Consider the following 17,634-nt stretch of genomic DNA (forward strand, 5'->3'; position numbering starts at 1 on the left):
CCCCAGACCCTAGGAGAGTATAAGAGACACACGTGAAAGAGGGAGAGGTGAGGATTTAACAGTAGACTGTGGTGTTTGGCTCAGGTGCTGAGTCAGGGAATCCAAAGAAGGAGGGATGCCCCAGGCCAAGGTGGGTATGGCCCACCTGATGCCAGGCTGGTGTCTAGGGTGGCATCTTCTTCTTTGTAGGCCCCAAACTCCATCTTCTTCCTGTCAGGGACTTCAGTGGACACGGGGCAGGTCTAGAGATGGGACTTCAGGTCAACCAGTCCGAGGGCATGGCCTTGGACAGACCAGAAATGCTGTCCCAGCAGAGAGGGGACCGTGAGCCACGATGTGGCACAGAAGAAAACCTTGAGGGATGGTGCCCAGGCAGTGACAGCCAGTGACATGGGCCTCCACTGGCCGGCGAGGGAGCCCCGTGAGTGGGGCTCTTCTCCTCAGCCTGGGCCGATTGGCACTTAAGGCCCCTTCTCTGGGTTCTGCCACCGCAGAAATCCTTCGAGGCCGTGGCGAAGCAGACAGAGCGGCAGAACTCAGATCTCTTCAGCTATTTCCAGGAGGCTGTGCAGCTGTGGGAGGTACATCGGAGCATGCTGTTGATGCAGGAGCTGGAGCTCGAGAAGAGGATGGAGCAGCAGCGGCAGAAGCACAGCCGCGAGAGCCAGGTGTGGGCCCGGCATCCAGGTAGCCCCCACGAGGCATGAGCGCAGGGCCACACCCGGACTGTCAGCTGCCCAGTGGCTCTGCTTGGTGGCCCGTGAACTCAGCCAGCGTTCAGATACAAAGCAAAGAAAAGTTCAATCCATACTTCACACCATATTTTATGTATTTTATTTTTATGGAAAAATTAACCCCAAATGTATCTTAGACTCAAACGTAAAGCCTCAAGCTATAAAACTTGAGCAGATAGGAAACTGAGGCTCACCTTGGTCACGGGGCTGCATGGGAGCAGAAGAATCCTGCCAGAGTCAGGTCTGGGTTGTGCGATGGGTGCCGGATCCAGACATGTCTGTGAGGGGGTCTGCATGAGAGACAGACAGACTGCGGGGCACGGAGAATCTACCTCTGGCAGGCATCCTGTCCCCACAGGACATGAGCTGGCCCCCACCCACCTACCTTCACACAGTCTAGGGGTGGAGGGGTGCACTCAGCATCTGACGTCGAGCACGACAGGTGAGAAGGAGAGCAGGGAGTAGGTGCCTCCGGAAGGTGTAGCGGGGGCCTGCCCGGGCGGGCTGAGGGTGAGGGACATGTCCCTGAGGAGTCCCATCTAAGAAGGGTCTCCAGGACTATAACGTAGACAGAGAAGAACATTCCAGGCAGGGAAAAGAGCCCAAAGGCCCAGAGCAGTGAGAGTAAGGTTGGTGGTACATTTGGTGCCCCTTTTGTAGAAAAGAGCCTGCCCGGGGCACCTGGACCTCAGCTCCAGGGGCAGGGTCTCTGCGTGTCACGTACACTCGTCGAGCTCTGGTAACTCACATCTGCTTCCTTCTGTTTGGGGTGTGGCTACCAGGCCCAGGAGGCTCACCTCGATAAGCTCTTGGACCAACTGAGGCAGCAAAGCTGTGAGAATACCCTGAAGTTACACCTGGTAAAGGCCAAAGATTTTCTGAAGAATATGAAATGCAGGTAGGCAGACCAGACGCCAGAAGGGGATGGCCTGGAATTCATATTCAGGATCAGAAGGTGCCTGCCTAGGGGCCCAGCCCAATGATGCCTCCAACATCAGAGATCACTGTGGTTCTTTGCAGCTCTACCCTCAGCCAGCAGAAAAGGTTTCAGGGAGAACTTGGATCAGAAAAGTTTATGGAGGGAGGTTTCTATGCCATGGAGTTTAAAGGTCAAGAGCATGGACCCTCCCCCCACCTCCTTAACTTTTAAAACATACATGCTTTGTTAAAGAAAAAAAAAGTTAACAAATGCAAACATGTAGGAAATTCTCCTACCTTCTGCCCAAGTCGTCCTTTTTGTGAACACAGACGTTTATAAATGTGGTTATGTATATACACATACAGTGTTTTTAAGATAAGAATTGTTGTATAACTGCAGATTTTCTTCATTTTTAAATGACCATCCGTTCATGAATACGGATGCTTCGTAATGAATTAACCATCCTCCAGTTGATTAGCTTTTTAAGACGGGTGCCAGTCTCTCAATATTAAAAGCAGTTCCCTGTGAACTATCTCGTAGCTTGGGGCCTTTGTAAGGACTGGTCACAGAAATGGAACTGCACTACCAACTGACTGCAGTACTTAGAGTCAGAAGTACGTTTTAAAGCAAATAAGTAACCCCCTGAACCTTGGTCTTAACTAGGGAACAGATAGAAGTCTGGGCCTTGGGGTTTTGGAGTGCTTGATGGGATAATATAGGTAAAGTTCAAGGACAGGGTTAGTACAGTAGACAGGAAGTGGGAACCCATGTTACAACATGCAGAGAACTCTCTCACGTGTGTTTCCTAAATGTTCTACAAAGAGTATGTATTCTTTGTATGATCAGAAAAATAGCAAAACAAAGCAAAGACTGTTATTGTAAAAGGAAACCTACGCAGTAGCTCTGCGCAGAGCTAAATGCCAGATACAAGCCCACCTCCATGTGGTCCCAGGCATGGCTCTTGGCTGGGGGTCTCTCACACCCAGCTGACCCCCCTTAGACAGGGGTCTCACCTCCCTGCCTCCCAGGTATGAGAGTTCTCATGGCCTCCTGACAAAGGAAGTGATGGAATACCCAGCGATCATACTGAAGGAACTCAACTCCTACAGCTCTACCCTCAGCCGACACTTCTGTGTTCGTGAAATCTTTGAACAGGTATGGAAAGGGATACAAAAAAATCCCAGCTGCTCACCAAGGAGCAATGGGGAGAGGATGACGTCTAGGTCTTATTTGCCTCAATTTTGAATGCCTCTCTGGACTGTGGGGAGTTAGAATCTATGTCAGGACATCAAGGAGTGAGAAGCTAAAAGCGTCTCCTAAAGAGACCATCTCTTCTCAGATTAAAAGAGGTTGAAGGGCTCAGAATCCAGGCCTCAGGCTTGAATGGAATTATAATTAAAAGGCTAATTTATGTGACTCTTTGAGTTCCATTCACCCAACTCACCACTGCTGCATAACCCTCCTAAAATACAGCTCTGAGGTACCCACTCTCCTGCTCACCAGCTCTGCAGCCCCTACCAAGCCCAGCCCACAGTCCCTAGATGACCTCAGAGGCCCCCCGCATCTGGGTCCCGCCCAGACTCTCCCTGCTTCAGCAAACTCCTCACTCTTCCTACATCTGCCACTGCCCCCTGCCCTTCCTCACCCTGCTCCTCTGCTGGGATCCTTCTGTTTGCACACACCCCAAACCCACCCATACTTCCAGCCACTGCCAGTGACAGGATCCCCCCCACTCACTCTGACCCTCATCTCCCTTTCCTCACCCCATCACCTCTCCTTTCCCTGAACGGGCTTGTACGTTGGTCGCTGTCAAATGCAGGAGTTCAGGGCATCCTACTGGAAGGGGTTTTCTGAGGGGCAGGTGTGCCCTCCTAACTTTCGTCCAGCTTCCACTGCCCTCAGCAGTGTCCTGCACATTATTCAGACACACTGAGTGCTCCCTGGTAAATGCACGAATGCCCGGAGTGTCCTGGTCTGACTCTCCCAGAGTTGGCTCTTTCCCACACACGCACCCAGAGTCCTGCACAGCCAGGGCTGAAGATACTTGTGGCTGACACTGAACTTGGTGAGGGTTTCCCATAGGTGTGGGGTTCCTGACTCCTCAGAGAATCCCTCCCCCAAGCAGGGATCCGTGTCCCAATTGCTCGTGAATGCTTCGTGGGGCACCTGGCTTGAGGTGGAACTCAGGCTGTCGGTGGGGAAGCTCACTATCTTTGAGATCAGTCTGGTTGCCTGGGTTAAAGTGTAGGTGCTACTGTGGTCTCCGTGTCACAGGGAAGACACTGAGCCCATTGGGTTTAAGGGACTTGCCCAAGGTCATCCAGCTTGTGAGGAGCTGGAATTCGGATCCACTCTTATCCATGGCACACTATATCCAGAACTTCACCCACAGCCTGTGAGAGAGGGAATCTGTAGTGTTGACGAGGGGGCTCCCAGATCTTGTAAATCATGTTCATTCTGTATGTTTGCATCCAGCACTGGGTGTAGCAGATTCCTGCCCCTTTGTTTGCATCCCTCCATTTATACTTTCTTGCTTTTTGCTCCAGATCACTACTAAAAATGTGTCAGAATGAGATTTTATTCTGTGATTGCCATTGTGTGATGAAAGCTTTGCTAGCCTGCTTGGGATTAAGGAAAACTGATTGGGAACACCCTGATTACCCCTGTGAAATAAGTGGTCAAGGCCTGCATCAGATGTAGAAGGGGAGGGGCGGGGCCTTTTCCTTAAAAGAAAAGATACGCCCTCAGAAGTGGCACTCTGCTCATTCCGTGTCCGTGTTTTTGCCTTGTAGAACCTGGAGGGTGAAGTCATCTTCCGACTGAGGGCACCAGGTAACACTTTTACAATTCAAGTCTGAGTCTCCCCGACTCCACGCTTGTATATCTGGGGTCTGGGGAGGCCCAAGCAGGCTGTATTGGTAACCTGTCTCTTCCTGGGCTTTGGGCTTGGTCATCAACAGAACCACATGAAAAGCAATTCCAGGAGAGAAGGAGAAAACTGAGGGGAAAACAAAGGCCTAAAGCAGACGCGAGCAAAGGTGAGGAAAGCTTAAGTAGGGGAACGAGTTCCCTCAGGCCAGTGGAAGAGGTAGAAGAAGTAGAAGATCAAGAAATCGAGTCCGCCACCACTCAAGAGGTGGTAGTAAGCCCACAGGAAAAGTCTGTACTGAGTGAAGAGATGGATGAGTCCAGAGGGGACTCTATTCCGGGATTAGAAGAAATGCATGTTGAAAGAGACAGCTCCTTAAAATCACCCCCGAACCAGGCAAACATGATGGTTCATGAAGAAGAAGAGGAGGAGAAAAAGGAAAAGGTGGAGGAGGAGAGGGAGGAAGAGGAGGAAGAAGAGGAAGAGCGTGAGAGTTCATCTGCGGATGAGGTAGGCCAGCAGCGGATTCACGCTTGGGTATGGAAGGTGTGCTGTGTTCACTCCGTGTGTCCCTAAGACAAGCTGGGGTCCCCAGTGGCGCAGTCTCCACTGGGCTACATATAGAGAATAACAAATGTCTGCACACCTTTTATTTTTGTCAGCAGGGATCCAATTCTTATCTCACAGCAATGCTTTTTTTTTTTTTTTTTTTTTTTTTGCGGTACGTGGGCCTCTCAATGTTGTGGCCTCTCCCGTTGCGGAGCACAGGCTCCAGACGCGCAGGCTCAGTGGCCATGGCTCACGGGCCCAGCCGCTCCACGGCATGTGGGATCTTCCCGGACCGGGGCACGAACCCGTGTCCCCTGCATCGGCAGGCAGACTCTCAACCACTGCGCCACCAGGGAAGCCCCCAGCAATGCTTTTTAAAATTCACCTTCCTCTCCTCACATCCCATCTTGCAACCTACTCTGAAGTCACCCCTCGACTTTCCTCATCCCTCCTCGGTCCTCCCTCTTTCCCAGCTCCTCTTTATTGTGTAGACCAACTTAGCCCCTCCATTCCTTCTCTCTTCCCATTCTCTGCTTATGTAAGAAAAAAGATCCATATCCAAGCTGGCAGATAGCTCCCCTTAGAGTGCAGGGAAGTAACTCTCATATTAATAAATCTTGTCGGGCTTCCCTGGTGGCACAGCGGTTGAGAGTCCGCCTGCCGATGCAGGGGACACGGGTTCGTGCCCCGGTCCGGGAAGATCCCACATGCCACGGAGCAGCTGGGCCCGTGAGCCATGGCTGCTGAGCCTGCGCGTCCGGAGCCTGTGCTCCGCAACGGGAGAGGCCACAGCAGTGAGAGGCCCACATACCACACACACACAAAATAAATAAATAAATAAATAAATCTTGTCCTCAAAACACATTCAAACTCACAGAACAGTAATTTGAATTCCATAATCATGAAATTGCAAACGACTCTTTTCCTATATTGCTGTGGAAGAATTGGCATATGAGGCCTCTTTTTGAACAGGGACCCCAAACTCAAATGCCCACAGACATGCAATAGAAAAGAGGGCTGGACACCAAGTGTAAAATAGTGACACATGAGAGAGGCTACTGTCTTAGTCCTCTCAGGCTGTGCTAACAGAACACCACAGACTGGGTGGTTTATAAACAACAGACATTTATTTCTCACGGTTCTGGAGGCTGGGAATTCAAGATCCAGGCGCTGGCAGCTTCAGTGTCTGGTGAGGGCCTACTCCTTGGTTCACAAATGGCTGCCTTCCTTCTGTGTCCTTACATGGTGGAAGGCGCAAGAGCTCTCTGAGATCTCTTTTATAAGGGCACTAACCCCATTCATGAGGGACGGCTCTGCCTACATGACCTGATAACCTCCCAATGCCCACCTGCAATTACCAGCACACTGGGGATATGAATTTTGGAGGGACATCAACGTTCAGTCGATGGCAACCATGCAGCCATTATTCAGTTCCAGCCAACAATGCCCTGTGGGAATGTAGGCTCAGAATTTCCAGATTTTCTGATTTCAAAAAGAAATCAGAAATCCAGATTTTTAGGTGGAATTTCCCAATTTTAAAAGGCACTGTATGGGCAAAAAGCAATCATAGGCAAGATTTGTCCCACAGGTTTACAACCTCTGATGTCACGGAACCTGTGGTAGGGATCACCAAGTCTGTTTGATGATGGCAAGTCTAAAGTCTTGTTTTCTGCTTAGGTCAGAGCCCAGGAAGAGAGTCTGGGAGCGGTCTCCCATGAGGAAATGGAGTCCTTCACAACGTCCAGTGGGAACACTTACTTTGTCTTCCTGCCCCTGGAACAAGAAGAGAGTAGCAAGAGGCCCCATTCCAACCTTTCTGCCATTCTCTTCAATGACACTTCCAGTGCCAATGTCCTAGAACAAGTGATCATTCCATCCAGACTAGTTTTAGAAATTAAGAAACAGTGAGTAAAAAACCCTTTTATTCTCATTCTCCTTGAGTTTTATTAACAAGGTGAAATAGTATAATGGGAGATTGGACTCGTTTTGGAAAAGAAAACACGTAGGTAACTGAAGGTAGACATGAGAAACACAACACAAAGTAGCAGATGTCCAGGGATTTTTCGCAGTCACAGATATCCTCTGTGAGAGTGAGCCCTCTGCCTGTCCCAGGATGACTTGCTGGCCTGGGCCTTGTATCAATACAGAAGAAACAGGGTTTTCCCTAGAAGGTGTTTCTGGGTTCTAGATCCTGGCATGTCTGTTAATATTAGAGTTCCTTTTCTTTTCTTTTTTAGGAAAATTATATAGATATAGACCGTAGTTATGAGTATATCAGTATGGTATTCTGCTCTGGTTATGTGACACATTTAATGTAGAAAATTGAGAAAAGTACAATGAAGAATATAGAATAATTTTACCACTGAATATCTACTGCCCCTAACTCCCAAATTTCTTTCTGGTCCTTTATGTTTGAATTTGGAACAAATGTGAAAATTTGCATTTGGCTCTTGGATAGCATTTGCATTGCCCTCCTGATACTACAGTGTCATAGCTAGGACTAACCAGCTAGAGATCACCTGGTTAGTCTACCTCCTTTGTTTACACATGGACAGGAGACCAGAGGCAGGGAGTAGAAGGAGTAAAGTCAGGCCTTTGGACTCTATTCTCCTTCACCTCAGCATCATCTCACCTTGAAAATGTCTTCTGACTTGAACCTCATCCTCCTCCTTCCTCTGTCACAGGCCATTGTCTGCCCTCTCCATAGACCAGGGAATGAAGAAAAGCAAGGACCACCATCGGAGCTAATATTTATTGAGAAAGTTTAATACTCTCAATAACTAAGAGAGGGGTACTGTAATTAGCTTATTTTACAGGTGATTCTAGAAACTGAAGCTCAGAATTTATAACTTGGATAAGATCTCTGAGATAGGAAGTAGTTAAATCCAGGATATGAACCTAGACCCTGTAATTCCAGAGTCTTGAACCAAACACTATGCCATCTGGCCTTGAGACCAACCAAAAAAATAGTTCTGTGTTCAACGGATTGGATTTGAATGTTGAAGCATAGGATACATACCGAAAAGTATGGAAATTATGAGCATAACTCAATTAATTACCCAAAGGGAACACACCCAGTAATCAGTACCCACAGGAAAGACAGCACTACCAACCTCCTTCATGTACCCATCTCACGTCACTGCCCTCCCTTACCCAAGGATAACAAATATTCTAACTTCTGAATTAGTTTTACTTGTTTTTGAACTTACTTAAATGGAACCCCATGGAATGTACTCTTTTATATCCGGCTTCTTTTGGTGAACATGTGTATACATTTCTGTTAGCTATATAACTAAGAGTGGAATTGTTGGGAAATTGACTTATATGTGTGTCCATCTGTCTCAGAGGAGATACAACCAAAAGATACTGCCAAAGAGGTTTCAAAAGTGGTTTTGTTTTAACAGTTTACAGCAGTGTATGAGAGTTCCAGTTGCTCCACATCCTCACTAGGTTTTGTCAGTAGTTTTTATTTTAACCATTCTGGTGTATGTGTAGTGGTGTTTCTTTGTGGTTTTAATTAGCATTTTCCTGATGAGTAACAATGCTGTGTACCTTGTCATATACTTATTGGCCATTTAGTCATCTTTCTGTGAAATGCCTAGCCAAATTTTTTGCCCATTTTTTTTCTGGTGGATTGCCTATCTTATTTCTTATTAATTTATGTGAGTTATTGAGCTCAGATATGAGTTTTTTATTAAATACATGGCAAATGTTCATCCTGCTCACTGTGCTTGCCTTTTTTGCTCTCTTAAAGGTATCTTTTGATGAACAGAAATCCTTTTAATAAGGTCCTAGTCATCAGTTTTTTTCACTAGGGTTAGGGTAATTTCTGTCTTATCTAAGATATCTTTGCTTGCCTCAAGGTCATGAAAATATTCTCCTGTGTTATCTACCATAAATGTTATAGTTTTAAACTTTCATAGTTAGATGTACAATTCAACTGGCATTGATTTTTGTTTATGTATGAGGTAGAAGTCAGATTCATTTCTTTCCCACATGGATAACCAGTTGACCCCAGGCCATTTGAGAAGACTCTCCTCTCTCCACAGCTCTGCCAGGCCTCGCATCACCACCTCCCCCTGATTGATTACTGTAGCTTTATATTAAGTCTTATTATCTGGTGGTGTAAGTCCTCCAACCTTGACGTCCTCCAACATTGTTTTGACTCTCCTTGGCCCTTTGTATTTCTATATAAGTTTGAAATCAGCTCATCAGTTTCCGAAAGAAGACATTTGCCGAGCTTTTAATTGTTATTGTATTGGATGTGTAGATACATTTGGAGAGAACCAACATCTTAACAATATATAGCCAAGAAAATCACTCTACATTTTAACAGGATGAAATAATAAACCGGGAAGAATATTTGCAACTCACATCTCAGTCAAAGGACCTCATGTTCCCAATACATAAAGAGATTCTAGAAATTAATAAGAAAAAAGGCAACTACACACTAGAATGATGGACAAAAGATATTAATGGATAGTACACAGAAAAAGAAATTTAATAGTCTTAAACACATGAAAATATGCTCAATCTCAGTCATAATATGAGAAAATTGTCAAATTCAAGAGTTTGACAGTACATTCTGAAGCTATGGATAAATAGGAACTTTTATTCATTGTTGATGGGAGTTCAAGTTGCCTTGCAACAGAAGCAGTTTGGCTGTATCTACCAGATCCACAAATGTATTTCAGGCTTTGATTCAGTAGTTCCCTTTCAGGGAATTTAATCCTATAGAAATTGTTCTACACTTGACACATGTACGAGGTTATTCATTGCAGTCTTCTTTGTAAGAACAAATGGTTGGAAACCACCCAATGTCCTTCAACAGGGGGTCTGGCTAAATGAATGATGGTCCACCCAAACAAAGAGATACAGTGTAGTGGGAAATAAAATAAGGAAGAAGTAGTAGAAGGGGGAAGCACTTTAAGCATCAGTGTGGAAAGATATCTCCCTGGTCACAATTGCTGACCCTCGCTGGTCTCTCCCTTAGGCTTCGAGCTGGCTTTTTTGAGCACTTAGAGAAGTGGTTTGACCAATGTGCCCTCAATGCCCAGGTCATCGTGGCCACCAAGATTGATGAGCTGGATTCAGAACTGGAGCTGCGTCTGCACCTGCACCAGCCAAGAGCCCAGCTCATTGAAAAGGACATCCACAACGTCAGGGCAGGTACTGCAGACCCCCGGTGTCTGTGCCACCGCAGCCCTACATTCATTAGCAGCTTGTACCACGCAACGCTTAGCATGTTGTCATCACACGTTGGAAGATGTGCGTGAGAGTTCATACCTCCCAGGTTGGCAGAGAAGGTTGTACTCAGAATCCTCATTTAAGGTTTTTTTTAAAGAAGGTGTGAGATGCTGAAATGAAGAGTATTGTCCTATTTTAGCTTTGTGGATCCCAGATATGCTCACACACCTGTCAGACACACACCTGCATGGCAGATACCCTAGAGGCAAGCCTCTAGTTCAGGAATCAGAGCTAACAGGTTCAACCTGTCTAGCTGTGGGATTCTGGGCAGGTTACCTGACCTCTCCGATCCCTTCCTAACCTGCAGAAGGCATGCTGTTGGTGGTAATTAATTCTCCTTGAAATGGTACAGTGAGGAATCATGAGCACCTAGCATAAACCAGAACCTCCAAAAGTGGTAGCCATTATTTTCAGCTTACAATTTTTAACACTTAAAAAGACGTGCCCTTTCTCTCTAAGGCAGAGGGCTCCATTAATTGGAGGGAGGGCACTTTTATTTGGATCCTTCAACGGCTCCTGTCAGGTTTTTACTCGAGTCACACTTCAAGCTCCATTATTGACCCTGAAAGCTTCCAGAGAGCCTCCACGTGACCCCACCCAACCTCCTATTGCCTGGAGCAGCGAAAGAGTGTGGACTCCAGAGGCCCAATGCTTGTGGCCTTGGGAGACCAGCTTCACTTTTGGAACCTCGTTGTCCTCATATGGGAAATGTGTGCGTTAATTATAAGTATAAACAAAGATGCTCCCTGAAGGCTGGTTTCCTTCCCCTTCCCTGCCTCCTGGCCCAGTGCATAATGTGAAAAACAAGGCTGGAGAAGCAAAGCCCCAGAATCGCACCATTTGTTTTTGGCAGAGCTGAGACCATAGCACTTCCTCCACTCCAGGCAGTAGGAGGTGAGATGAGGTGAGCTGGGACTCTCTGCTAACTCTAAAGGCCTATGATGGAGCTCTTGAAGTCCATTGTAACTGAGGCTCATTGGAAATGAGAAGCCACTGATATAAAGGGACACATGCCAACTACCCAGCTTTGTGCTGGCTCTTTTCTCCCAGGCCTTCGCATCGAGATCCCTGCCCTCCCCAACACCCATCCCACCTGCTCCTGGGGTGGGAGGTGCTGTCCGTCTCCCAGGCTTTGTTCCCTTCTGCTGCAGGCAGGGTATCTCCACCGCAGGAACCTCGCTGATCACAGCCGGCCAGATCCTCCTCTCCAGTTAAAGACCCAGGGCTGTCTCATATTGGCCTCCCTGAGATCTGTGTCCATTCCCAGGCCAGGCCCCGGGGAGGGCAGTGGGGACAGGATAAGGGACCTTGGCCTGAAAGGTCCCTGCTCTGTAGCTGGCCCGGGAGAGGCACATCACTGTCCAGGAAAGCGCTGTCCTGAGCTGGCTTGAGATCCTGGAGGGCCTCATCTCCCCTTGTCCTTTTCCAGCCGAACTCTTGCTTCACCAAGAGCGGCTGGACAGCCACTGTGCGGGGGTGATGGAGATGCTGAGGAAGGAGAGGAGGATGTTCTGCCAGTTCCAAGAGGAGCAGAACATGAGGAGCAAAGACTTCCAGCGCAAGATTTGCGACATGGAGCACATCTTCTTGAACGCCACCAAGAGCCAGAAGTAAGGGCACTGGGGGTCTCAGCTGCAGCCTCGTGGCCCTAGAATCCCCGCCAGGTGGCTGTTCTCAGAGGAGTGGTTACCCCACACCCTGTGGGTAATAGAAGGGTCAGGGTTTCCAGAAGGGTTTTCACCTCTTCGCAAGGGTGCAGCTGTGTGAAGCGTCTGGCTGGGGGCTGGGCGCTGGGGGTGGGGGAGCAGCCAAAGAGAGAAAAGGGTGCCCGTGGTCAGATGATGTGCCCTGAAACGTCCATGGTGGGAAGGACCGCTCCTATCAGGGGAAGTCAGGAAGAGCTTCCTGCCGGAGGCCCTCCGGCCTGGGATGGAGAAAGGTGGGGAGGGGGCAGGGTTCCCCCGTCGGAGAGGAGCACTGGCCCGGCTCGAGGTGGAGATGCCCTGATCTCAGAGCAGAGTGAGGGGTCCCAGGAGGCCCCTCAGGGGTTTGAGGTGAGGTGCCTGTGAGTTATAGCGGGTGGAGGGAGGAGGAGGCGGAGCCAGTAGGACCTGGGGATTCTCTTAGCAATCTGGTGGCAGGGGCCGGACAGAGGAGAGGGCTGCCCTCTGGTCCAGCTCACTGAGAGCCCCACATGCACTGGCATCGTGAATTTCCTTCTAAGGCCTCTTTTTCTACCCAGAGAAGACAGGCAGTGGTTCTGGTGACCCCACAGCTGGGCATGGCATGTGGAGCTCAAGCCACCTCCCAGGCTGACCGCCCGTGCCCAGGTCACCACCCTGCCCTCCCGTGTCCCCCAGGCTGGTCACTCTCAGCAGCACTCTGCACCAGGAACTGCTCAGCTACGTCGACGTCGTCCAGGTGTCCCTGCGCAGCTTCCGCCAGTACCTGGAGGAGAGCCTGGGCAAGCTTCGCTACACCAACGTTGAGTTTGTCAGGCACTGCAGGTGAGAGCCAGCATCTGGGGCCTCTGTGGGCCACTGGGCTTCCTCTATTGAGAGGTGGTCTTGTTTGCCTCTCCGTTTTTTAATAGGGACAAAATATCCGTAACATAAAATGATCCATTTTAACCACTTTAGGCGTCCAGTCCACTGGCATTAAGTACATCCACACTGTTGTGCTACCATCACCACCATCCATCGCCAGCACATTGTCACCCTCACAAATTGAATCTCTAAACACTAACTTAAACACTAAGTGTCCATTTCGCCCTCCCCCAGCCCCTGGGAACCACCATTCTATTTTCGGTCTCTATGAATTTGACTACTCTAGGGACCTCGTAGAAGTGAAATCACACCAGATTTGTTCTTTTGTGTGTCTGTTTTTTTCACTCAGCATGCTGTCTTCAGTGCTCATCCATGTCACAGCATCTGTCAGAATTTCGTTCCTTCTTAAGGCTCAGTAATATTCCATTGTGTGGATGTACCACATTTTGTTTATCCATTCATCTCTTGATGGACATTTGGGTTGTTTCCCTGCTTCTGTCCTTGAGCTACCTGCATTTGTTTTTCCATGGTCTTGTACTTTTAATCTAAAGCCTTGTCAACCACAGTATTTGGACTGGGTGGAAAGGTTCAGGTCTGATCAGTGGATTTATTTCTCCCAAATTATTTTCAGATTGTTCTCAGAGGGAGGCAACTTTTCTTCTGAAGAAATTGACTCACTGTGTCATCGACTGGAGAAGGAAGCTGCCCGGATAGAGTTTGTTGAAAATTTAATCATGATCAGGATGGAGAAGATGGAGAGCGAGTACCTGGACCAGGTGAGCAGGCCCCACCATGACCTCTAGCCAGGCTCCCGTCATACCCGCTTACAAGGTGGTTGCCTTGCTCACTGCCTGATAGGCTGGTCAAGCCCCCTTTCCAACCATTAGCTGAGCCCGTCCCCCTCTGCTTCTAAAGTCCAAAAGTTCCAAATTAAGCCCCACTCCTTTACTTTTTCTCTTTCTTTAAGGCTAATGATATCATCAACAAGTTTGAAAGTAAATTCCATAACCTGTCTGTGGACCTTATTTTCATAGAGAAAATCCAGCGGTTGCTGACAAATCTGCAAGTGAAAATCAAGTGCGAGGTAGGACAGATTCATTCTTCCTCTGCCCCATGGGACTTGATGTTTATCACACACACCTGCATGCCAGGCACTGTCCCAGGTGCTGGGGATACTGGTGTGGTCTCTGCCCCATGGGACTTGCACTCCAGCCCGGAAGTCAGAGATTAAATCGTAATAGTTTCTAACATCCACTGAGTTATTATGCACCATGCAGCCTACCAGCGGGCTTATTTTGATTAACTGTGTGAGTCCTCACAAGAGCTGTGTGAGGCAAGTACCGTTCTTATCCCCATTTTAGAGATAAGGAAACTGAGGCAGAGAGTCATTAAGTGACTTAGGGCAAGAACACAGAGTTCTTAAATGGTGGAGCCAAAATGTGAACCCAGGTCTGACTGACACCAGAAATTCAGGCCTTAGACATGCCAGGCCATCTGGGCTACAGAGGCCATGAGGGCTGTGTGAGGTGCGTGGGGATGTAGAGGAGAGGATTTCACCTGGACTAGGAAAGTGGTGTTTCCCAAGGCTTGATGGCGAAGGAAGAGCCAGCCAGGCAGGAGGGTGGGGAGCAGTGTCCTGGAGAGATCGTGAAAAAAATCCTGGGAAGCTGGAGCCAAGGTGAGAGAGAGAGCTCGAGCAGGAAAAAGTGGGGAGCAATGAGGCTGGAGCGGGGGCCGGGTCAGCAGGGCCGTGTGAGCTGGGCTCCTGGTGCTGGAGTGAGGGTCAGGGCAGTGGGGACAAGGGAAGGGTGCTATTTATTAGAATTTTTTAAGCTGTATAATCTTGAAAAGTTTCTTCAAAAACATCACTTGATGGTTTCTCTCTCCCTAATGTGTTGCCATTTTTACTTAACCATTCCTTTCTGGAGGAACATCTGGTGGGTTTCACTTATAATATACACAATGGTGTATACACATGCTTGCACTGGAAACTCTGATGGTGTCCATAGGGTGCCTCCCAGAGCTGGAATTACTGGGTTAGAGCATGAATGTTTTAAGGCTCTTTGTACTTTCCAGGTGGCTTGTACAGACATCCCCTCACCAATAGGGCATGAGTGTGTCCCTCCTAACGCCCTCAACCAGTACTGCAGGTCACCAGTTTTATTTTTAAAACTTACTATTTGACAGTAAAAAAAAGTCCTTTAAATTTGCATTGATCGAGTTTCTGATATGACTGTGCATTGTTCCCCCTGAGTTCATTTTTTCGGTACTTAATCCACCTCTCAGATAATGATTTGCGGAACATTTTCTTGATCAAAATAAGTATTCTAGAAACAAATCTCAGAACCTCTGGTTTTTCTAGGTTGCAAAATCCAATTTGCAAACAGATGGATTAAATTCTTCTCTGGAGCAGCTTCAAAGCAAGGTGCAAATGTGCCGGAGCTCAAGGGGAGATGAAAAAGTAAGTTCTCAGTGGATACTAAGTTATGAATAGTAAAGGTGCATCAGGCCAGAATCGTAAACTGGAAATAAACTTACATCTGTGGTCAAGATTTCTCCACCTCCAGCGGGGCCTCTGAGCCTTCCTACTTAACCCCTGTTTTATTCAATGGAATTAAGGACGAGAAGAGAAACCAGCCATTGCCCCCGGCCCCTAGCACCTCCCAGGCAGGCATCTTGAGGCCAGTGAGCACAGGGGCTTGAGTCTGGCCTCCCTCCCCCTCTGATGTCACCAGGCCGCCCTCCCTGTAATTGGAACGCAGCCCTGGATGAATAACAGAGGCAGGACTCTGCCCTCTGAACAACCACCTTTTGTTCGATTTTCCTTTTGTTTTGACCATTGCACATAAATTGGTTACTTCCATTTCCTGTGTATAAGCTGTGAAAAGTCCAAATTGGAGCAAAGTCTGGGAGAAGCGAGGTTCCAGGTGCCTGCCAGGCCCTGACCAGCGTAGCGGGTCTCTGCGTGCTTACATTGTTGACTTGCTTGTTTTTCTGCCTCTAGTGCATGTCTCTGTCCCTTGTGCCACCTGCACCCTGGTCACTCCAAGTAATCTTTTCTCCACAGTTCAGCCAGGCACTCGAGAACCAGATGTCCTGGCCAGGGGTTCTGTCTTCCATTTCAGTGACTAAGTTGAGGTTTTATTGTTATTAGCACTGAGAGGACATTTATTTTTCTATCTTTACTGCTTTTTCTTGCATAGTTACATGTGCTTGGTGAAAAAAGTTCGAACATCCACAAAGCACAGAGTGGAGGTCCCGTGTACCTCTTGTGTTCTCGTGCAGATGTTTCTGCACATATATGGGGGGAGCAGGGGAAAACCAGCTTAATCTGCTGTGACCGCTTCAGCAGGCCCTTTAGGGACAACTCTCTCTCTTCAGAGCAGAAGCATTTGCTCTCCCACATTTCCTCACTTCCTATCTGATGTGTCAGGGCAGTGGGCAGGGTACCAGGGGGCTTGCACAGACCCTGGCCTGGGGTGGGGAGCATTTGCTTGAGCGGGCAGGTGGTCCTGTGTTGGCGGAGGACACTGGTTGGACTCTCCTGCCGGGTGGTCATCAGGAGGCGGAAGCAATGCATCAGATGCTTGGTGAAGGCAGTGGGGACCAGGGAAGGGTGTGCCCAGGGCCATGTGCTCAGTGCCACGTTAAAGAAGACCTTCTGGCTGCTGGGTGCAGAAAGGCAGGGAGGCAGGTAGGAATGAGGCAGAGTGCCAAGACCGAATAGTGTCACCACTCGAGACTCCAGCAGGGACATGTTCCAATCCCAGGGTTGAGCGGCAGGGGAATGGGCGGGATTCAGGGTGCATTGGAACTGAAGGGAGTGGGAAGAGGCCAAGGCTCCACCTGGCCTGGGTCATCCATTAGGTCAGTGAGCCATTCAGGGAGCAATGTGTGGGGACCACTGAGCGCTGTGCGTGCTGCTTGGGGAAGGTGAACATCCTCACGGGTGTTTCCCTGCCCCCTGCAAGGTATGGTCTGTGGGATTGTTGCTCTAAGGGGTCATGTATTTGACGTATTCGATCTGATAGCCAGATCACCCTCCAGAAAGGCTGTGGCCATTTCCCACCTACACGCCCTCGCCATCTTGGGCCGAATATTTCCTTCTACACGTAGAGCATTAGAACTAGAAGAGATCCGAAGGAACATACTGTGTCCCCATCACACTGACGGGGAGACTAAGTAGAACAAGCTTAAATCATTTGCCCAGAGCAAACCCCTAGAACCAGGAATAGAACTCCCGATGCCCCATCAGGGAAGGATCCACTGCTGCAGTGGAGCCACCTGAGAGAGCCAGCCCAGGGCTCCCCACTCCCACAGGGCCCTCCCTGCAAGTGAGGGGCCTCCATGGAGCCAAGAGGTGTCCTTGCCAGCCAGCCGGTTCCTGCAGTTCACATGGAGTCAGCCTGCCTGCCCGCAGCCTGCTTCCTGTGGCTTTTTTCCTCCATGTTCGCACTAGATAGTGACCACAGAAGACCTCCTTGGCCTTGTTCGAACTTGGAAAGAAAAACTGAGCCCGAGGATTCAGTATCTCAACTGCAAGCTGAACATGGTATCTGTGACTCAAGTGGTCCTTACCGTAAGGAACGGGATGGGGTGGCCATGGGGAAGAGCGGCTGAACTGTTGGGTCCGGGCGTCCAGGAAACCCGCAGGGCTCAGCACAGCCCAAGGCAAGAAGATCTCCCAGGCCACTGCTGGAAGCCAGGCCTGCTGGGCTGCCTTGGAAAGGCCACAGGCTGTGGAGTCAGATCTGGGTTCCAATCCCAGAT

At 48.8% G+C, this 17,634-nt stretch overlaps 1 protein-coding gene across 1 annotated transcript in view; it reads left to right on the forward strand.

Moving 5' to 3' along the window:
- The window catches only part of CCDC180 (coiled-coil domain containing 180), a 55,544-nt gene that overhangs the window by 19,779 nt on the left and 18,131 nt on the right, over window positions 1-17,634 (forward strand). The window contains exons 13-25 of the mRNA XM_079927683.1: window positions 495-668; window positions 1,517-1,632; window positions 2,682-2,808; window positions 4,446-4,485; window positions 4,614-5,032; window positions 6,749-6,975; window positions 10,065-10,240; window positions 11,748-11,928; window positions 12,679-12,825; window positions 13,496-13,640; window positions 13,832-13,948; window positions 15,227-15,325; window positions 17,324-17,443. Of these exons, the coding sequence (XP_079783809.1) occupies window positions 495-668; window positions 1,517-1,632; window positions 2,682-2,808; window positions 4,446-4,485; window positions 4,614-5,032; window positions 6,749-6,975; window positions 10,065-10,240; window positions 11,748-11,928; window positions 12,679-12,825; window positions 13,496-13,640; window positions 13,832-13,948; window positions 15,227-15,325; window positions 17,324-17,443 (2,088 nt within the window). The remainder of the gene's footprint in view (window positions 1-494; window positions 669-1,516; window positions 1,633-2,681; window positions 2,809-4,445; window positions 4,486-4,613; window positions 5,033-6,748; window positions 6,976-10,064; window positions 10,241-11,747; window positions 11,929-12,678; window positions 12,826-13,495; window positions 13,641-13,831; window positions 13,949-15,226; window positions 15,326-17,323; window positions 17,444-17,634) is intronic.

Source organism: Stenella coeruleoalba, assembly GCF_951394435.1.
Source record: "Stenella coeruleoalba genome assembly, chromosome: 7".
Classification (NCBI taxonomy): domain Eukaryota; kingdom Metazoa; phylum Chordata; class Mammalia; order Artiodactyla; family Delphinidae; genus Stenella; species Stenella coeruleoalba.